This window comes from Telmatherina bonti (genome assembly GCF_933228915.1).
Source record: "Telmatherina bonti genome assembly, chromosome: 17".
Lineage (NCBI taxonomy): Eukaryota > Metazoa > Chordata > Actinopteri > Atheriniformes > Telmatherinidae > Telmatherina > Telmatherina bonti.
Genome location: NC_136615.1, coordinates 24,085,160 through 24,108,394, shown reverse-complemented (window position 1 = coordinate 24,108,394; position 23,235 = coordinate 24,085,160). Strand labels below are relative to the sequence as shown.

General features: G+C 37.3%; 1 protein-coding gene across 2 annotated transcripts in view; it reads right to left on the bottom strand.

Moving 5' to 3' along the window:
• Nucleotides 1–20,186, bottom strand: part of LOC306768060 (5-hydroxytryptamine receptor 4) — a gene marked incomplete at both ends in the record, with an annotated part of 32,202 nt that extends 12,016 nt beyond the window's left edge. For both annotated transcript variants that reach the window (XM_079256273.1, XM_079256272.1), the window contains 5 exons: nucleotides 15,274–15,941; nucleotides 17,194–17,347; nucleotides 17,497–17,697; nucleotides 18,296–18,466; nucleotides 20,164–20,186. In XM_079256273.1, the coding sequence (XP_079112399.1) occupies nucleotides 15,274–15,941; nucleotides 17,194–17,347; nucleotides 17,497–17,697; nucleotides 18,296–18,466; nucleotides 20,164–20,186 (1,217 nt within the window). The remainder of the gene's footprint in view (nucleotides 1–15,273; nucleotides 15,942–17,193; nucleotides 17,348–17,496; nucleotides 17,698–18,295; nucleotides 18,467–20,163) is intronic.
• Between the last annotated feature and the right edge of the window lie 3,049 nt (nucleotides 20,187–23,235).

The window sequence follows — 23,235 nt, the reverse complement described above, 5'->3', positions numbered from 1 at the left end:
ATCAAATTATGTTTTGTGGAATTTTGGGTGTTGTTAAGCAAAGTCATGCCAGAATCATACTCAATCATTCAGTAGAAAGGAATCTATGTTTTCTACTAAGTCAACACATTCAGCTGCAATAAAGTTTTACTCCTTCTCAACCACAAAACATCTGCATCGATGTCCCACTACAGCAGATACCAAGGCATTAGCGTACAAAACATCATCTGATCTGTTATGTGACCCAGTAGAGGTTCAAATCCGATAGAAGAGGGGTTTGTGTTCCTTTAATTTTGTCCCAATATCTTTCAGGGACATAAAATAATCAAATTTCACTCTTATCTCCTAACTCTCAGAGCTGAGGCAGTAAGGAAGCTGTGATGAAGCTAAGGCGTCGAGAAAGGAAGGGGGGGACACACTTTTCCACAACATTGTCAAGAAACACAGCATAAAGTGGGCATTTCAGACTAAACATTACAAGTTCGTGTGTGGCCAGCAGCCCTCCCCCCTCCTTAACTTATTGGAGCCTAATAACTTATACATTTTATTTCTTGTAGCCATTTGCCCAAGACTTTAGGTCAACTTCATAGATATTACAATAACTGCAATGTAAGAAATAGAAAGAAAGAAAATCTTCTTTCTCCATTATTACAACTATAACACAGTTTAAATTGCAATCAATAAACGGTAAAACCTGAAGTGCAGTTTTGAAAGCTTTCGGGTTTTAGGGACATGTACTGGCTGAAAAGCAGTACAAATTCCCTCTGATGCCCCAGAATCATGGCCAATAATACCTCAGTTGTTCCATAAACTAAAAGACTGGACAGCTCCTTTGGGACAATGACCTGAAATGTCTGCATGGGTTCTGCTGCTGGATAGGTACATGTGGTGGGATGTATTCAGAAAAGTTCATCACAAAATTAGAACAGTTATAATTACATTTTCTTCACCATATCTTTGATTGCAATTCTCAACTTTCCCACTAGATGTCACTAAGTCCCAAACACTGCCATTTTAATTGGTAAACGTTTAGGATTAGCTGGATTCATAGCAACATATTATCCTTTAAACAAAGACCCACCCGATGAAAAACATCTGTTCCAAGGCAGTCTAACAATGTGATATTTTAACTCATATCTCTTCCATGTCCAGTTTTAGCTTAACTTTGTTGAGTTGTCATATGTGTTATTATAGAATCAACATAATACATCATTTTTAGCTTTAAATCAGATACCTTTCATCTGCTGCTATAAGCAATGTCAATTGTTGTTGTTTTTTTTTTTTCTTTTTTGTTTTTTTTTTCTTGGTTAAAAAAATGTATTTTGTCCCAGAATTAATTTGGATGCAGGATATAAAGTATGTGCAGTGTTCATGTTGGATGAACCAGTTACACACAGACAGGAAACAGCATACGGTCTGCATCCAAGTCAACTGTGTACAAAATGAAATAAAAATATTCTCATCATATGAAGTTGGGAATGTGATAAGAATATGTAGAAATGTACAACAGAATCTGTTCACTTTGGAGCTATTGCTACAGGAGATAAAGCCATTTTACCGAAAGGTAATTTAGACCTAAACATGTCAACAGCAGTACAAGTGCACCTTGGAAAACTAACTTTGACAATGGGCAGCTAAGCAATAAAACGACACACTTTATCATGAGTCCACAGTGATTTTCTGGGTTTCTAGGACAGAAAAATCTCTGGATAGATCATTACTGCCTCTTTGGTGCGTGTGTGTGTTTCATATGTGACTTTCTGGTATTTTATTAACTCAAGCTGAGAGCACAAGTCAATCTGTGAAACATCATTTAGCAAATCCTATAATGTTCACAGCCATGACTGTAAATTGTAACATCCTTTTCATATGCACAATATTTTAACGTGTTTTTGACTTAAATATTGGATTTGTCCTTTAGAAACATATAAGCTTGCCGTAATATCATAGTATGCTGAAATAATACTTCCATGACAGCAGAACCTACTGAACTTGCAGAGTAAACAATCAATTATTAATAGAGAATTGATTTTTACAGCTTCATATTTCACGAGGATGACTTCATCCTCAATATTTATTATACTTGTTGATATCATGTAATTTCTTATGGAATAGATGATATGTTATTTGCCACATCATTAAGCTCCACTGCTGTCCCAGAGTGCCTGTGGAGCTTCCTGTCACATACCAAGCGGCGGCTTTAGGAGAGTAAAGAAAACTCCACTTAGTTCTTCAAACAAAGCTTGTTTTCTCAGAGAAGACCGAAAACATTTTCTTCAGTCTGAATTTGGGCTTGATCCTCTCCTGTTCTACTGAAGCTAAATCTACTCACTTCCTGGTCAAAGATGGACCTGATAACAAGTCTGGCAGGATTTTAGACTTTGTGCATGAGTTTGTGTTTATAAGGGCATCATACTGAAGGAAATTTTTATTTGTCTTTCATATGCATTTTTCTCACCATTCTCTTCTTCATTTAGCTGAGTGCAATCATACATTGGCTAACGCTGCTCTGCAAATAAATAATATTTCATACATTATATCACACATAAATCTGACAGGGCTTTTGTTAGAAGCAGAATATCAAATTGGACTAATTGCATTAAAATCAATACACAGTGTAAAGTTGTCAAATTGTAAATCAATGTAAAATTCTAGGATTTTTGTAGGAATTAGTCATCAATAAAGGCCAATAGCAGATACAGTAAATCTGTTTTCTAATAATTAAAAATTCTGCCAAACAACCTGTTTAACATTTGTTAAAACCCCCAAAAATCAAATCACAAATGTAACTTTTTCTGAAGCTTTAAAATGAAAGATGTTATTGAAAATAGTATCGGAACTTGATAAAAGATTAAGGAAGTACCTAACTTAGTTCTACTCAATGGATAACATTATTTTCAAATAACTAGGGAACATATTAAGAAATACTCTAATGCCAAGATAGTTGGGGTTTTTTTTGGCTCCAATAAAAGAGTCTGTCAATCAGACACACACAGTGGCAGTCACATGCATAGATACCAATCAGTCTGTGCAATATAGACATGAAATACAAGCCTGCTCAGATAAAATCTTTTTTTGGCAAAAGCTGAAACAGAAGCCGTCTGCTGCTTAAATCCGTCTTCAAAAAAGGAGCTAAAAAGAATTTGACAGATTAAGTCGGTCGGACGGCTACGAGGTGCTTGTCAACGTCTGTTTTCATGTCAAGGTGCATCCACACACTCTATAGAAGAGTTGCCAAAGGCTGATTTCTGATAGCTGATCAGATCTGTTCGAGTTTGTATAGTTTAAAAAGCTGTCAGATGCTAATCCGACCAAACTGTCAGACCTAATTCTACTTTTCAACAAACTATCCGTTATCATTATCACTCTATGGGCCATTTTGATGACTGATCAACAGCTTAGGGTCGGTAAAGAAAAAAGGTTGTTTTTTTTCAATTTAATGTGTCTTAAGTGTTTATTGGAAGAAGAAAGTGGACCAAACACTGCATTTTTATGAAGTGTATTGCCACAAAGGAGAGCCGTACAGCTGCCTATTTGCAGACCTGAAGCTAAACTTGGTGAAAAACAGACTGTTTCAAAGACACACAATATTGAACAAACTTCATCGCACAGACAAAAAGAGAGAAAGAGAGAAAGAAGAAAGAGGATCTGCTGATACTGAGCTAGTGTAATGAAGAAAGTATGACACATGATAATGAGATTTGTGAACCCACTTTGGACCCAGCTGCAGCTGAACTATTTCAAGTCCTTCACATATATTTGTCAAGATGAAAGTTGTATTTAATTCTCAGACTAAATCAAATTACAATAAAAATTCAAAGCAATATGCATTTTCCATACCTGCTTTATCCTGGTCAGCATCATTGGGAAGCGGGAAGCTGTCCCAGATGTTATCAGACAAGTGATCCAGTACACACACCCTGACAGACAAATAAAATAAACAGCCATCCATGCAAACATTCACACCTAGGTCAAATTCACAATTAACATTTCACCTAAAATAAAAGTTTTTCAGATGGTGAAACATGTCACTTGCAGCTGAGTTTTGAGGGCAGAACGTTCTTGCTTTAAAGTGACTGCACTGATACACTACACCACTGTGCCGCCGTAAGCCAAACTATACAATAACAGGGTAACTATACATAGAACAGGGTTTACAGTTATGTATAAATTAAATTTTTTTACATAAATTCATGCACTGGCAGTGTGGTATTATGGAGATAAACAGTGTCATTTTGTTGCTAAATTGTTCTTAGTTTGATTAGTTTTGATTCTGTTGGATCTGTTGACTGGTGGCTGATCCAAAGTGTACTCTGCCTCTCACGTGATAAAAACCGGGACTGATTCCATCTCCCCCACAACTCTGGACAGGATTAAGAGATGGATGGATGGATGATAGATGGACAGATAATCCATTTAAACCTCCCTTTCCATTGTTTCTGGATGGTGATTTGAAATATTTAATCTCCAATTAGGTTGTGTTCAGTCCTTTCTTTACATATAATAAAAATCATCTGACCTATTTTTTTCTGGCCTGATCCCACCTGTCACTGTATTATTAATGATGTAGCAAAGGATTAAAGCACTAAACTACCTGTTAAACTGAGGTATTTCTCTAACCATCCCTGTACACCTCATATTATCAACATTATCAGTATACTGCTCACTGCTCAGTATAACATAGCCCACTTTATAGCGTATTACACTAAATATGTATATCACTATAATGTAATATAATATAATGTAATATAATATAATATAATATAATATAATATAATATAATATAATATAATATAATATAATATAATATAATAAATATAATATAATATAATATAATATAATATAATATAATATAATATAATATAATATAATATAATATAATATAATATAATATATTTGTTTAGGCATTTCTATACTTACTGTTGTTTTATTTTTGTCTGTGTTTTGCTTCCACATATTGTAAAACTTGATAAATCGGTGTGATAAAATTTGCCCAATACGAGACAAATAAAAGTGTTTTGACCTGAATCTAATATATATGTATCTGTTTGAAGTGGCTGTAATCAGTTCTATTCTTACAACTGTAAAGCAAAATCACTCCTGAAGAGTGTATTATACCATGGAGAAGTTATACCAGGAGATAGTCAACTAATACATAATATCTATGACTAATAGCAAAGACAGGAGGTGTACATGTAAACAGTAACTTAAGGCAAGATATAAGCCTCTTTTCTAGGCATCCGCTCTTCCTGTCTACAAACATCACCATTTAGCTGTCACTTTCCAGACTTTATAGAGGATACTGTATGGCTGAGAAACAGAACAGAACCGATTCAGTAAAACAGAACCCAACAGGAAAATCTGGTTACAGTCAAACAACAGTCGGCAAACAATAAAAAGAAGGTAAAGGTCGGACTTTACTTCTAAAACCTGAACATTTTTGCATTTCCTCATTATAATATACTGGAATGAAATGAAATTAAATGAATCATGGTCATTTGGGATTTTGGAAAACTTTTTTGTGACCTAAAGTGTGATCATTGTCAGGCTATTGTCATCGTCAGATCACAGTTACAAGATGATCCAGCTCACCTGGTTTTAAACCGCTTGTGACAAAAAATTCAGACTAATTTACACCTTACACAAGCAGCCACAGGTCAGTTCTTACATGTATGTGTGATGACAGTCCACAATGCCAACTTGTTATCTAGCTATTTACCCAGACGTTCACTCATCATAGACATTCATAGACAAAATGCCTCATTCCCTCATCTGATTAAGACACTTTCAAAGGGCTTAGCCATTTCTAAATAGTTAAAATGTTGGTCTTCCTGTACAAAAACAACTGTCACGTTAATTTGATCCAATAATGTTGCAATCAAAGCGCTGTAATCTGGCAAAAGTTTTAAAAGCATAAAAAAATAGGATTTTTTTTTTTCATCCATTTCATCTATTCGACAAGTACAAACCTTTGCAACCTACAAACAAATATGCACTGTAGATCAGGTCGGCCCTCTCTCTGGGAAACCAGATCTCAGGTATCAGACTATTATATTTTCATCTTGTTTGCACCAAATACTGAAGTTCCAGTCCATGTAACTGTCAAACATTTTTAAGACTAATCCCATTTATGTTTATTTATCTATTTTTTTTTTTTTTGTTTATTTGTTTTTGTTTTAACACTGCAATGCTTTTTGACACCTAATTTCTTGGCGCCTTTATGAAAGAACATTTTCTTTGTGTTTTACAGCCTATAAAACACAGCACAGGCCTACTGCAAATCATCTACCTACATGCAAACAGAAGATTGACAGAAAGGCATTTTATGGTTTATCAAATAACAAGGGGCAGTAAAATCATATTTAGTTTGGCTTGCAGGGACAGACATCTCAAGTCCTGAAGAACTGAGAACAAACCAACCAATTTCCTTAAAAACAATTTACCTGAACTGAACTGAATTGCAGTGAATTAAAGAATGTCTTCTTTACTCCTTGGGGGAACTTTTTTTCTGCAGATCAAGTTGAGTAAAAACACACAATCTAAGCAATAAAAGTATGAAATGAATGAACAAATCCAATGAATACCTGATCCTTAACCCCAAATTAAATTTCAGTTGTGCAGGATGCACAGGCTCACGGCCTGTGTTCAAGTCAGATTTAAACTGAGCCTTTCTCTTGTCTGCATCAGACGTGTACTCGTTGTTTTTTTACTCTTTTAGGCAGACGAAGAAATGTAAAATATGTGCTTCACCTGAAGCTAGAATGAGATCAGTAGTTGAAGACTGATTCAAGAGCTCTGAGAACACCACAGAAACCCAGTTGTGAGAAGTATAAAGGCAGACAAGCCCTTTGGTGGTATCTGTTTTTGTGCAATGCTTTGTCCTAAAATGAGATTTTATCCTCAAATTAGCTGCAGTTAAAAGCAAGCACAGACAGTACAAGCCAATAAGACAACAAGGATCCATATTTTAGTGAATTTGCGGAACATATTAATTCTTAAGAGTTGGTAGAAGTGCAACTTGCAGGTTGTTGCTCACAAAGTATGCAGTGTATTTTGTGGGTATATTATAAAAATAATAGTTAAATGTAACTTAATTCATGAGACAAAATTGTGGGAATCCAAAAAAGTCAGCTGTCTAAGCAGTTCCCCTACAAACACTTTGTCGTGTTATATAACATTTTCTATACTCTCTGCTTCAGAGACTAGCATAAACTCTAGCTCGTATAGTTTTTATGGTTGCTGCTAAGCTAGTTGTCAGTCTGCATTACTGTGAATTATCGTGCTCGTGCAGTTCCACAAACTCCAGCTTCTCAGGTCAATCTCCTGAGCTACCAAGCTAGCTTTCCTGCCTGTGCGCATTTTGGGCTGGCGTGAAAGAAAACTTGAGATTGTCTGTTATGCAGATTTTAGGTAGAAAGATTTGATGGAGTTCCAGATGGGACAAAATCAGAAACTTTGCTCTAATGTGGTGGAAATGAAGGTTGGCCTGACCAATAGAGTAGTAAGTTTGCTTTTTGTCATGACAAATATGAGCAACGATGTTGCACGTTTCAACTCAAAAAGTAGCAGATTTAAGTTTTCAAAAGATTAATCATGAGTTGGGCAAAGTTAATTTAAAGTTTTAATAAGTGGAAATCAGGTCATGTTTTACTTTTCTGTTTATTCTTGGTTTTTAGTTGTGTCTCTGTCAGACCTAAAAACAACTGAAGTGAAATCCAGCAAGAGGTTTGGTCGAGCATAAGGGGAAAATCATCAAAATGAAAGTCGTATCTCATGACATGAAACATTTTCCTGTTTATGTCTTCATCAGCTCTAATGCTATCCCCCACCTTCTATTCATCCATGGCAATCAGACCAGACCAGATGGCTGAAAAATAAAGACCAATACTTTAGATTACAGGGTTTTTATTCTCATTTTCCAAAAAAACTTATCAGCAGGAAAATGAGACAGAATATTTCATCAATAACTTTTAGAATAACAATAATTTAAAACTAAAATATACATATTTCTGTAATGATACTAAAGTGAATAGTTATCTTTATATATTGGGTGATATTTCCTGTGCTTGTTTTTGAGACTTTGATTAGTATTTCTTGAAAATCATTAAAAATGAGCTCTGACTAATACCATTATAGCAGTGTTTGATGAAACAAAACAGCAATAAGACAACATACATCTAAGTAGTCTTAAATCAAGATATTTTGCTTAATACAACATTCATAAAATTTACTTGGATAAGAACAACTGAATTTGTTTGAAGAAATCACTTTGCTTGATCCTTTGGGAGTCTGTTTTCTATTGTTTTTAAGTAGTCGGGTCATATTTCTCAGTTCGATTATCTTTTTTGAATGAAGTGAATTGATTTTTATTTACATATCTGTTTTTGTGTCAGTGTTGCTAAATAACTCAAGCTTTTCTATATTATGGACACTTGTTTTGATGATAAACTTTTAGGGGTACCGTTTTATTCACACATTCATTGTACATCATGCAACAGAAAGTTGTAAATGGACCTAGTGCATATCTTCAGTGTCCCAGTTGTTTTAGTCCAAGAAGTTTGGAGTGTGAGTCAAAGAAGTCGGGACTACTCTACACTTTCCTCAGCTGCTTTTGTATTTAGCTAGTTTTCAGCTCAGTAACTATAACCTGTTTTTCAATTAACCGGAATATAAAAAACAAACTCAAGTCTGTACATTTTTATTTTTTTATAATTCTTTTCCAAATTCAGTGTAATTTCTTAGTAATTAGGAAAATATAGAGACAAAGTAGCTAAGCTGCCAACACTGTGGCTGACCCAATTGAAACACTGACGTTTTGCACTTACTGGTTTACGTACTGGTATTTCACCATGATCTTCTACCTTACTCTGCTGGATATAATGCTCAACTTATGACAGTTGTCATTATTTACAACTTGATTGTAACCATGTAAATTTTGCTACTCTGTGCTTTTATTCACAACAGCCAGATGACTTAAGATGAGTTAATTAACTCTAAACTGGTTTCTGCTTTTTTATCTATTTAGACCCAGCTACTGGAAAACAGCCGGTTTATCACCCTGACTCTTTGCTCACCTGCATCTTCTTTCCTGAACAATTCACTGTGTATTTATTTTTTTTTAAATTTTTTTTTTACCATGGATCATTTGCCAAACTGACACTTTGAGCTTCTTGCCATCACATTCCAGGATCCTTCCGTCTGTCGGTATTCTGCCTGGTATTGATCCTGGCCTGAGGTCATGGACTCTGCTTGTGACAGTACAATCTGCCTTGTTTGCAGCTCTGGTTTCTGCAAGCAAGTAAATAAAGCTTTGCAAAACCAAATGATTTCTATGTTGATTTAAATTAAATTTCAGCTTTAATACTGTTTTTTTTTTCTTAACTACATCTAATCATTTCCGTTATATGTTATACTTCTGTATTTTCTAAAAAAAAAAGAGAGAGAGGTCAAATTGTTGCTGTTTCTCTTAGTTACAGTCAGGGAAAAAAATTATTAGACCACACTTATTTTCCAAACTAACGTACATTCAGTTGTACCAGGCAATAAAAATGAACTTGACATTTTGTATAAAAAAATAAATAAAAAAGTCCTAATAATTGTTTCACAACTGTATTCATCTGATTTTACCAAATAGTTTTTTCAGTCAACAAACTTGTGGCCAAATGTCTTCATTTACAACAAGATTTTAATTTAAAACTACTTCAATCTTTGTTTGTTGACTTACTAAAGATAGAGGCAATTTTTAAGGCTCAAAGCCATCAGTGTCCAAAATTACATTTAAAGAAATAACACAATGCATGCCTCTGTGTGCCGCAGCAACCAAATTGCCTGCATGAGCTTTCAAAGGCCTGATTAGCCCAGATAGGTTGATTCTCCAGTCCACTCTCTTATCAGGTCAACTGAATTTTTAGAACACGAGCAGATGAGCTTGAAAAGCAGCTGATGTCCTAAACATAAATTGAAACATGGAGTAATCAAGAAAACAGTTTGTGTTTTGTTTCCCCTTTCATTCAATTGGAACTTTATTCTCAAGCTCCACTGGTAATGGTGGGAAAAACCCCATAGAAATGGGTTAGTGTAAATGTGATTAACTGACTAAATTGGATGAGGATTGTGTTGAGTTCTCAGGTAATCAATTTTATACCAATCATGGGATGAATTTTAATGTCATCTTACAGGTTTTTTTTGTGAGTAAATTCTGTTTCTTCTGTGAAATCCCAACTGAAACATTGTTAAGGAGTTGGAGCAACCCCATGACCCGAAGTGCTATGTTGTCAGAGGGGTTAAACCCCGGTATATCTACCAAAGGAATCTGAATCCAAAGGAAGGCTCCAACTAGAAGTGAGTCAAAGACCTCAATTGAGCAACACCACAGTTATGTTGCCTATAAAAGGGAAACTGAGACACCCCACCAGTGGAGGAGCTTACCAGTGAGCGCCTGGCTGCCAAACCTTGCCTATTGGGACTCGGTTGAGCTCAGTCAGAAAAATCTACAGGATACCACATGCACACAGGCTGACTCATTTCAGGGACAAAGTTAAAAGTTGGTGCAGTAAGAGCTGGGAGGCATAGGTGAGGGACTGCTGATGGTGTAAACAGAAGACCCAGTACATCCAGTTCAAAGAGGGAAGGATTGTACAGGTATATTTATATACCTGTAGATGGATGGATGGATTGGATGGTCTTGTTTTTTTTGCTGCTTAAAGCATACAGATTTTTTATAATGTCCTTTACCCAGCTTCTACAAGCAAAAGGTAAAAATTATAAGGGGAACAGAATAAAAAAAAGCCAGTCACTGGTAGTTACTTTATCTTTATCCACTTGAGTTATATTCTTCTTCATTCATAACTTGAGGTAAAGAGAAAAGAAGTTAATCCAAAAAAAAAAAAAAAAAAAAAGAAATCCTGCTGCTTTGCTTTTCAAATAGTTGCACGTTTTCTGAAAAAGCAGGCTTCTTTAGATTTTTCTTATGTTTGTCTACAGACGCAAGGTGGCATCAAAATCAACTTTGCAAGGAGAGAGGGAAGGACGGCAGATTGCAGATGATGGACAGGGGAACGTTGCTAATAGAAATAAGACAAACATTTCACACCATGTTCGTAGAAAACAAAGGAAAAGGATTGAGATAGAATTACAGCAGGATGCAGAGAGTAACAGCTGGAGTATCTGAAGTTTCTATCAAACAGTAATAAATCATAGACTTCTAATAAATTGTAGACTGGAGTGTTTACGCTTCCCTGACCTGTCTGTCTAAACCAAATGTCTGTGGTTGGCTAAAACATGCGCTCAGTGGCCTACACTGACAGTAGAGTTACACACCTGCATAAAGTGTTACAGCATGTGCAACCACAACTTGAGGAGGAGGATGTGGGGATAACACCAGAGACATGCTTTGTTTTTCATACTACTTGCTATTATGACAGTAAAACCATCTGAAAGATGATTATCATCCAGAAATCATACAGTAAGAAGCCAAGGACTGGCCTGGAGGATCATATAGTAAGAAGCCAAGGACTGGCCTGGAGGCAATTTGATTCCATCTAACAGTGTAAAAATATACTAGTAAGAGGAAAAAGACAGGCTGTGTGAGTCAAAGACTCATGTGACTTGTTTTCCAGAAAACAAACAACAAAAAAAAAGCAACGATTGAGCAATGAGTCCCAGCTCTTTCAACCACCTAATCAGTAGTGGATAAATGCATACCATGATCAGCTTTGTTTGTGGAATTTAACAGTACTTGTGACACTCACAAGGTCTGAATTTGATAGTGTAAGTTAGCGCGACTGTGCACCCAGTCTTCCTCAAAAAATAAAGTTTCTGACTTTTTTTTAATAAAGGAAAGGGCTACACCAGGAAAAGATGAGCAACTAATTTGCTATTTTGGGCCAGTTTTTTGCAAAAAAAAAAAAAAAAATCCTTCATGTCACTCTCATACTTTGTATCACTGAGCAAAAGATAAACAAGAAAGAACTCAGTCAAGGAATTTAGTCTTTCTGTTGATGTTCCACATGTATAAAAGTGAGCTTTTTTTTTTGCTTTACTGACCCAAATATGCTTCTTACTGACACTCTTTAACAAAAAAGCTATATTATACTTGTTTGTGGGAATTAGATATGGGAAAGCGTTAAGGAAAATCATTGTAGCTAACTAATTTTCAATTCAGCTTTATTTGTACAGTCCTGCTTCCCAACAATGTCATCTCAGGGCACTTTACAGACACATAGACTTAACCCTTTATCAGGCGACAGACTATTTTTGATCACTATGTTCTCTTTCATTTTCAGCATAAAACTTTTTTCATTTAAATGTAACAACAGAATGGAGGTCTTGGTACATACCAGAAGGACAATTTTAGGTTAAAATTTCTCATTTCAAGGTATTTCATTGAGTGCCCTATAAAGGGTTAAGTGAACTATTTCCTGCTTTTATCAACTAATGATTAGTTAAAAGGTCAACTATGGCATATTATGTAAAAGTTTCAGTATATAAGACACAGAAAGGATATGGAAAAAAATAGGTAGAGTTGAGAGAAAAAAAAGATGCTGTAGAGTATCTGAAATAAGCTGAAGCAACACCAGGCTGTAATAGAGAGCGCAACTGTGTTTACTCAACAGCTTCAACATATTTCAGATGCTCTACATAACTTCTGTATTTCCTCCACTAGTGGACAAAACAAAATGATCCTTGTTTTGAATAATCATAAAAAGTGTGTACTGTGCTTTGCAAGAGGTGCATATGTAAGTACACCATATGTATAATGTTTGAGCTCCTGGAAAGCAAAACTGGGAATTCATTAACAATGAAATGAAAACACACTGTCAGCAGAGCAGATTTTTTTTTCTTAAATCCAAAGGTATCGCACTGCTCATCGGGTTGTGTTTAGGAACATGTTTAAAGCGGGTGAATATTATTTCTTGCTGATCATTGGAAACAACTGAAAACCTCAAAGGAAAACAAGACTATTTAAGCCAAGTAAGGAATTTCATCAACCCAGTTTGTGTTTTTGGAAATGTCAGAAAACGAAGCTGCTATGTTGCAAAAATGACCTACTGCATCACCAGTCCATGTGTTTAATTTACTATAAGTTGGATCATCGTCACAAACAGAGAAAGATTTTCTTCACATCTCACGGTAATGTTTAATATCACACATACAATTCTAAAACGTTAATTTCTAAAAGTTAATTTTACCATGAGAAATGACATGGTACTGCACTAAAAATGATGTAGATGCTTAATAAAAGCATACCAAGGAACCCAAACTCTGTCTGCCTGTCTTCATCTGTTCCTGTCTTCTCTGCTTCCTTCTTTCTGGCATTTCTCCTCTTGTTCTTGCTCAATTCTGCACCTATTCTCACATCTTCATCTCTGCACTCTTTTCCCTCTCACTCCATTTCTCAGCTGTTTTCCATCTTCAACATTGCCTTTCTTACGAAAGCTGGACAAAGCTTTGTATGTTTCTCTTTGCCTTTAGTTTACACACCACATTATTCAGAGTTATACATACATTCCCTAACATCGCCTTCAGAAGCTCAAACAGACAAAAAAAAAAACATAAGGAAGACTGACATCTTGCAATGAGTTCTTATGGCTACAAAAAAAAAAGAAAAAGGAGAAAGTCCTAAATACAGAGAAATAACAGAGGAATATCTGTTTTTAACAAACAAGGAAAAAGCCACAGAAAAGCACCCATCCCCCGTGAAGTCCACCTACAGGCATAGATCTGCCTCACTAAGCAATATGACAGGATTCCGCCAGTAATTTGAGTTTCCAGTATCCTGTCGGCTATAATCTGATTGAGTCTGTTTTCTGTCAGAGACAGATTTTAAGAGAGGACATCAGATTGGAGTTAACACTGTTTGCCTTTCTGTTTCCTACACACACAGACAGAAAGTCCAAAAAACGTGCACAGACACACGAGGAGACAGCACACACATGAAACAAATTACAATTAAACCCACTAAGACTGGAGGTGATATGCTTGGGCCATGTGTTTCATGTTTCTCTTCTTCACCTCATGGACACACACACAGATATGGGTACCAGCATAAACATAAAGAATAATAGAACAATGACAGAGGAACCAGCTGCTTAGTAGATACCACATATTTTCTATGAATTTGCCATCTGTGAGTGTTACTGTGTGTTTGCCTTTGTTTCTCTCCAGCAGTGAACCACTTGTATTAAAGTTAAACAGTGCAGACGTGAGAAGGCCACCTCCTTCATCATCCTCCCAACTGGAAGGAGCTGCAATCACAAACACAGCCTTCATCTAAATCACCAGCATCAACAGAGATCCTGCTGCAGAAAAACCCAAACTGCTGCACAATATTTGGCATATTACACATTTTAAATGTATAATACTATAATCTGGGGAAAAGGACAGATTAAGATAGATATATTTTGTATCTGGGTAATAAGTTTTTTATAATTTCATGGTACAATGATTTACATGAGGACTGCTTTTAAACTTCATTTTTACTTGTAGTCGGACACTACACAGAAATGAAATAACATAAAATCTAAAAGACATGTGGTCAGGGATGATGACATTAAAACAAAGAAATAAAGAATAAATGAAAATGATGGCACCGCCAAACTGCTTACCGAAGTCTTTCAGCCAACTTGTGCATTTTGCTGTTGCCGGTTTGTCACTCCTATGTGCTACATGTTGCTGTTACTGCCACTCTTTGCTTATCTCTTCATTGACCTCCTGAGATCTTACAATACTTCCATTCCCTATTTACCCAGCATGTTTATAAGTGAAAGAAGTTTAAAAACTAGGATTAAGACCTGTACGTATGAAACCATGACTCGAGGGAAATTTAACTTTAAACATCCATTTACGGATATGAGGAAAGAAAAGAAATTCAGGCTATGTGTTCACAGTCTGAAGGACATGAAGTGACTGTTTACTGTAACCTCACGATTATCTTCTTGAGGGAAAATTGAAAGACTAAAGGCAACAAGACTTTGCAGTACTCTGCTGGCACACAGCTGGTGTGGTCAGGACGGCAGTGCAGACCTGTCTTCGTTTGAAAAAATGGACAAACAAACCCTGATTTCTACCTGTGGCTTTGATTTGCTTTAACAGATTACTAAAAGACACACACATGCTGATGCTCACTCTAAGAAACCCATTCACACCAACACTCCCCCACTGCTCACACTGAGAAATTATTGTTCCTCACGGCGCAGTTAATGTTCAGTGTTATTTGTCGTCAAGCCAGAGCTAAATGACACAGACATATGAAGTTTTCTGAGCTTTTTATTGACAGAAGTGATGTGTGTTTACCTCAATGCCATAGAAGTGCCGTTGACCGATGCTGCTGAGCACGCTCTGTGGGTGTGTCCGCGGGAGCAGCTCCCCTGCCGTGCGTACCGCTCATCCCCACAGCAGAGAATCATCAGAAACGCCCTCCGAAAAGCCCGGTTCAGGAAGGCGTACAGGAAAGGGTTCAGCCCTGAGTTAATATAACCGAGCCACAGCCAGGCTGTCCACAGCTGCCAGGGTACTGAGTAGTGGATGAAAGGATCCACCACATTAGTGATGAAGAATGGTGCCCAGCAGAGGCAGAAACAGCCCATTATAACCGCCAAGGTCTTTGCCGCCTTCGTCTCAATGCGCATGCGGCTGTTTGCCACAGGAACATGATCTGAGGAGGTGGAGGAGCCCACTGTTGTCCTGAGGCGGTAGTGCTCCAGTGGATCTGAAGACGTGGACGATCTCACCGTGACAACCGGATCTGATCCGGTGACAGGAGCAGAGCCGGCGCGCTGAAGCGTCTCTATCTGCCGAACGTGGGTCATGGCAGTGACGTAGATACGCTGATAGGCCAACACCATGAGGGCCAACGGGATGTAGAAGGCCACCGCCGAGCATATCAGGGCGTAAGGCCGGTTGACCAGAAACACACAGTTTGTGTCATTGGAGCCTCCGGTCAAGGCTCGCCTGTCTTCAATCTGAAAAGAAACACAATGCAGACATAAAAACAACAAACATGTGATATGCCACGTTGGGGATCCCATGTATGGAGAGGATTAACTCAGCTTAGAATAAACATGTTAACTCTTTCCCCTCTGCTTCCCGTCTTTACACTAAGACAACCTAAAGAGAGGATATATGCCAAATAATAATAAAGTGCTTTGTAACATCTTTTCCTTCTAAAAGAGGTTTAGTCTGTCTGGCCAGCTGCCTAAAACTCTGCCCTGAATTAATACAGAGAGTGGGTCAAAGTAAATTAAAAATTGCAGGTGGAGTGTCCCCTGAAGCTAAAAGAGAAGCTTTATCTCGTCCACTCGTGTAGTAATTAGGTTTGCAAGCAGTAGGGTAACAAAGTGGTGGTTTGGGGGGGCAAGACAATCTAAATTAAAGATGTATTAAGCAGTGGTTAAAAAAGCAAAGTGCTGGTTCTAATACTGACTCGCTCTATTTTGGGAACTACAGATTAAACAGTTCAAATCAGAAATACTGTGCAGAAATATCTAATTGCTCACAACTATTGAATCGGTTCTTATGTCAAGTATTCAGAATGTTACAGTCATGTGATTTTTCTAAATGTCCGAATGAGAGACAAACAACAATGAACAAACGTAATGACAAACTAAAAACCAAAAAAATCCAAAGCCAAAAGCTGGTGGGTGACATAAAGCCTGATATACATAAAAAAAAAGAAAACAGGCCGCTGTTTGTTTGGATGCTGCTGGACTGTGAGACAGAGTCAACAGCTGTGTGTTTCATTAGATCTGGATAGATGAGTTCCTCTGTCCAAGCCTGCCTCTGGGAACCCTGCTGAACAGCGCACGGTAGCTCAGAGATTAGCTCAAGCCAAAACACATCCACACCAGAAGAAAATGCTTGTTGAAGAGCTGTCTTTGCAGGCAGCCTGAAAGCTTCCACAGGGATTGGATTTGCTGTTCACCGCATTACGGTTTCATTCTTCAAGGGATTGGAGACGTTATTAGAAAAAGAGAAAATTAGACCCGGAGAGATTGATACTGGTTTTTGTGCCTCTTGGAATGAGTGGATAGAACATACCTGTCTTTAGGCATTTAATGTTGAACTCTTCAGAGTCTTTGAGAATACATATGTAGTGATTAGCTTGTTACAGAGCTGCAATAAAATCCTTTACAGCAATGACTGCAATTACTTCACCTACAGTTTAGTCACCCGTTGCTCTTCCACAGTTTCTGATCTTAAGTACTGAAGACTCACAATTTTCTCGATCCCGATGGCATTCCAGCTTTGCATGATGGGGAGGAAGGAGATAAACGTAGGAATGATCCAACAACCACTAAGCATGACAGCTACTCTCACTGGGGTCATCTTGTGTCTGTAGACCAGCGGCTGGCAGCAGATAGCATAATACCTAAAAGAACACACACAGAGACTTACATATAACCTGCACATTGCATCAAAATCTACCAGGTCAATATTCAAGATTTTATTATTTAATTTAATTAAGTCTGCAGTAAGATTATATTGTGTGTGTTTGCATTTTTTTATCTTGTCACAAACCTGTCCAGCGCAATGCAGCACAGATGCAGGATGGATGCTGTGGTCAATAAGACGTCCAGAGATGTTCGCACCAAGCAGAAGATTTCCCCATAGTGCCAGTGACCTGTGGTCAGCTCAATCGCAGCAAAAGGCATCACAAGCAGCGCAACCAGCAAGTCAGCAAACGCCAGCGACACGATGAAGTAGTTGGTTTTTTTCTTTCTGAGAGGAGAGGAGACAACATGACATCTCACAGTCGCTTTAAACGTGTGGCTTTTAGCAGATTTAGCAAAACTGAAAGACTGGCGAGTTAAAGCTTTCTCTTTAAGTCCAGACCTTTTCTTTTTTCGGGGGGGGGGGTCATAAAAAACGAGAAAGAAAATACTATTCTTTGTGCTCGACCAGGTCAGGCTATTTGTAATTTAAGGGATGTGACCTTAAAGGGGTTTGTCCTGTGTAAAGTTCCTGTGTAAAGTTCCTGTACGTCCACCTTCTCAAAAACAGAAATCAGTGTTTTGGAAATGAAAGAACTGGTTTTATTTGACAGCAGAAAAACAAAACTCTGACACTTAATATCCCCATTTTCCAGAACATTGTATCTGCTACTTCAGTTTTATCATGTTACAGATCTAGCCTTTTTTCCCCCCCCCACTGTGGCATGCTGCGTCTGACCTGGCCTAAATGTAGCATTCCAGCATGTGCGGGTGGTCTTCTGTCCCGATTTGTCTTGCTTACAGACCGTGCTTATTTACTTGTGAATTTTTACTTCTGATTGGATCACCACTCCAAACGTCCGAGGGGAAAAACACAGCAGACTCACCTCAGGTGCCTGTCCTTGCAGAGTGCAACCATAACCAACAGGTTGCCAAAAACGGTCATTATAATGATGATGGAGAGGAAGATGGTGAGAACGACCGTCTCCAGTGAGTTCAAGAACTCCTGCTGCTCCTGTTGTTGTTGTTGTGCAGTATTTATTATATCATCCAACAAACTGTAAGACAAAAAATAAGCGGTGCAGTCAAAAATGAAAAAAAATGCAACTTTATCAGCCAAAATGAACATAGTGTCTTTAAAAGGTGATGGTTAGATCGGATGATGTAACATTTTTCTGTCTGATCACGGTGGAAGTGCTGATGGAGGTCAGCATTTTACAGAATACATTACTCTGGGTGGGCCAGCGTTTAACAAAGTCAGTGCTGTAAAGGTGGTCAGCTAATTATTACAAAGTGTGATTAGTTTTCTGCCAAAATATAGAAGCTATAATTGAAATTTGCTTTTGTCCACTAACAAAGTGTAACACATTATGTGAAATCAACAAATCTGAGATTATCTGTAAGGACCAAGTGATTTTTCTATTATGCCCATATATGTAAAAACCAGAGCTGGTTCTTATTTTACACGTAGCTTTACATGTCACAACCACCATCTTTCAGAGTTATTTCAAAACATAAAAATCATGTCAAACAACAATAAGACTCTTCAAGTTTTTATAGATTAGCCCTAAGTTGACAAGCTAAGGTTTAACACAAATGAAGCAGCTCTCGTGTCAAATTAAAAGCTTGCTGATTGACAAAGAGCTCAGCGTTTTTCTGTCCCATGTGAGGTCAATGAACTATAATTCCACCAAAGACTCACATGTTAAAAGCATTCTAAAAGAATATTAAGTTAATACATTTTCCAGATAAATCATTCCAGTATCATTAGTTAACTTCTTTCTCATGGTTATTATGGCGATCCTAATTAAAATAATTACTTTATTTCATAGACATTCATTGTCAAAGACAGGAAACTTTTTTCTAATCAGCCTTTAACATACAGTAAACATACAGTATCCCTCTCCACTTTGACTATAGTAACTTCTGGCTCCAGGAAGACCAACATGATGATGAATGAATGCCAAAGTCAAGGTTTAAAAACAGCACTTAAAAAAACATAATGGGTAATGTCAAGCTGACTGAGACAGTTACACCGCCATAAAAATCTCAAATTGTGAGTTATCAGATCATTTTCATAAATGGATCTGATATGTTTATAAGCACTGTACAAATGCAGTTATTAAGAAAAAAAACATGGTTTGTATTTTTCTTACAGAGCATCTGTGCACATAGTGGCCAGTAGGACTCAAACTTGCTGCAATTTCACAGGCATGCAAAATAGATTACATGCTGCTCTTGTCTTTCATTCATAGTCCACTTATTCATTTTACACATGCACAGATGGAAAGGAATCAAATAAATCAGATTTACAAGTGTACATGCAAGCAGATGGTAAATCAGCTGTGTTAATCTGATTTATCATAAACAGATAACTGCCGTAATATGATAAAGCACATCACATTATGCAGCTAACATTTGACGAAATCTGATAACTCCAGACACGGTATGAGGAGCAGATTTTCAGTGTGCATGTAAGTGGGCTCACTGATTGACAGCCTGCAGTACAGATGTGCGCTGAGCTAGATGCTTGCGCTACAGTTAAATACGTGAAAACATGTTTTACCAAAACTGCTCATTTTTTCCAATGAGTAATGTGAAACTGATTAGAAGATATACGTAATTCACAATTAGCAAGGTCATTTAGATAAGATCAGTCACAAGGTGGGATTTGTTAGGACTGAAGTTCAGTTCAGACCAACAGTGCAGAAATATCAGACATACAAGGCAGCTTGGTCTTTGTTTCTAGACTTACTGTTGAGGTGATGCTGTGGCCATCCCTAGTCATCTGCACTGAGGTCAGCAGAGGAGAGTCCTCATCACCCCATGCTATGGCCCTGTTGATACATACACACACACACACACACACACACAAAACACACACATAGTCATGATTAACTCCTGCAATAAGTCAGAGTTTTCCTGAAAATAGCCAGCATGTATCTGTTAACTGCCTGGATTTCTTGTTCTACTTCGTCCATCATGTGGCAGCATCGAGGTGCCAAAAATGTGATACAGATATTGTTTTTACCTAAAATAAGTAACTGGATCAGAGCTAGAAAATGTGTGATATTTTCAGGACAAATAGTCTGTGACAGGCAGCAGCTGTGTCTGCCAAGTGAAATCAGCCTGTTAGTTTGTCTTTATAATGAAATAATAATACTACGCTTTAGTGGATAGCACAAGGGGAATTCTCTTTTCTTATTCCAGCGCTGAGGTCAAACAGCAGATACCAGCTACTGGCCGGCAGGTTCTAGGATGGCAAACGCCACTTTTGAAAGACAATAAAATGCAGCTTATTGAAAACAGAACATAACAATAAATAAAAGTACACTTGAAATGTAAGAACTGTTCTATTTATGTAATGTTATCTACAGCAGTTGCTCCTTTTTAAAGCAGGTAATGTGCAGATACATCACATGGTGATGCAGAAAAGGCCTAAACTGACAACATTTAACAATTATACCTTTATATCAGACTACTCTTCTTTTGCCCATACAGGAACATTTATCTATGCATGTAGCTGCTGCAAGGGTAGATGGTAAAGTACAAACTTGCACTTTGTTTTATCTAATTTATGCCAGAACAATTTAGCTTAAATTAAATAAATTAAATAAGTATGCAATGCTGTACGCTTTGCTTTGCTTTTTATAAATGAGATACATTCAAACACTTATGGTAATTCTTTGCTGAACCACCTTAAAATAATCTTTGAAGTGCCTTCATAACACTGCAGACCTTTAACATGCATGGAAGGTTTTCTAACAAAATGAATCAAGGAAAATCTCAAAAGGTTTAAGATGTTGTCTAAGAAAAAAAAATAGCTGGATTCATGTTACATTAAGCATCTGCTCATGAAAAACATAAGTGAGCCTACCTTGGTTCAGTCACAGGAGCCTTATCAGCTTTAAGCACCAATTACAACATCCCCGTCTCTCCCTTTTTATGACTGCCGTCTGGTTTTATCGCACTTAAGAGTCAGTATCAACACCTGTCAGACTGACAGCAGGCTATCCTGTCAACAACATTTACTTCCTGCAGACACATCACCATCTACAGTTTGTGACATTTATGTATCATTTAACTCTCAGCTCTCTGGACTTGTGACTGCTGTGTTGGCTGTAGGGTTCTTCACCTCACTAATCTTGTCTGTCTTTGTGTTTAAGCATCATTTGCCATGAAGAAATGTTGTAAATATGGTTACTTTACATGCATATGATTAGTATATGAACCTGCAATACTGTTTGTTTAGTTACTCCATTGCTACAAAAAAAGTCCATACTTTCATGCGTGTTATATATAGAATTCTGGGAAAAAAAGAGCTCTTTTCTGATTAAAAGTTTACTTGCCTTGACAAGAGAAGAGGAACTACTTGACCCAGGTAGATCACATCACAACCTCCCTATATTTGGCCTCAGAACACACAGCGAGTGTACATACCATCTGTACTTACAAGAGGCAGTTAGACAGTTTTCTGAACACATGAAGACCATGTGAGGATTACAAAATGCTTGGCCATAGATATGCTGAAGCTTTCAAGCACCACCATTTTTGGTGGTTGAGTTTCCACACTCATATTCCATAATTTATTAACCCTGCAATGCCTCACGACCTAATCACCCAAACCAGAAAACTCATTAGGTTTGTTTTCCATCAGAGCTAATGAAAAAGATCCTAATCCACATAAAAAGTTCAAGCTCTTCCTTTGCCTGTTCTACAACTCTCTAAGAAACCTTTATGAAATTCTGAAAAAGGCTGTTTTTTGTGTAATATTACAGAAAATTAAAAGAAAAAACTAAACACACAACTTCACCTCTGCTCTCTCTCTCTGGCAGATGAAAAATGAAGAACAAACTGGGGCCACTTGACATTTAGGAAGGCTTAAAGGACCAAAACACATGAAGTAAATCCCATGTGACTAATATAAGGTATTTGATAACACAAATCAGTCTGTAAGTAGCCATTGGACAGAAATAATAGTGCAGCTGATGTGTCTGTGATGGCTAACATTTCAAAGATTAATCCACAATGACTGCACCCTCCTCTGCGTGCTTAATTAAATCTTATCACAGACATAATTTTTTTCAGATACAAAAGAAATTCAAGGGAAGAGGAGCTATTTGGAGAAATGTCCATGCAGTATTTATATGAGAGTAATGGTGATGCATTCAGTGGAAAGTGCAAACTGGAGGACGCAATTTTTACTAATTATATGATAAGTGCTCAGATTGTTAGGTTCTGACCCATGAGACATCTGTTTATACTCACTAGGCCTGTGTTAAAATCATGTAATAGTCAAGAAACAGAATTTCTTTTCTTTTTTTTAAAAAATAAAAACACTAAAAATAAATTGATATCATGTTTTCTTAGGAATCATTCAGGTCAACAATGCTGCGCAGTTTGGAGGTTCAGCTCTGTGTTCGCAACACTCATCCCTTACAATAGGACACTTAAACTGACTGATTACTGTCTCAAATTGTTGTCAAAGGAAACCCTAATCAGCATCATCTGCAGCACAAAAATCAGTCGCTCACTCGCACAAAGCAACACGTCAAGGAAGAGAAAAAAATGACCACTGCAAAATAATGGGAAAAGAAAATCGATATTAATGTAGAGAGAGAGCGAGAAAAGGCAACGGGCATATTTTTGACTGGTTGCTGGGATTTCACTTTGTGAAGTGTATCCAAGAAGGCGTGTTTTCACAACTCACCGTGTCCATTTCACATCTGACTGACACAGCACTGAGCAGAACAAAATGAACTTTAGAGAGCAGAGGGCAGGAAGAGGTTAGGTTGATTTTGTAGATTGATCCGCCTGCTTTGTAGTT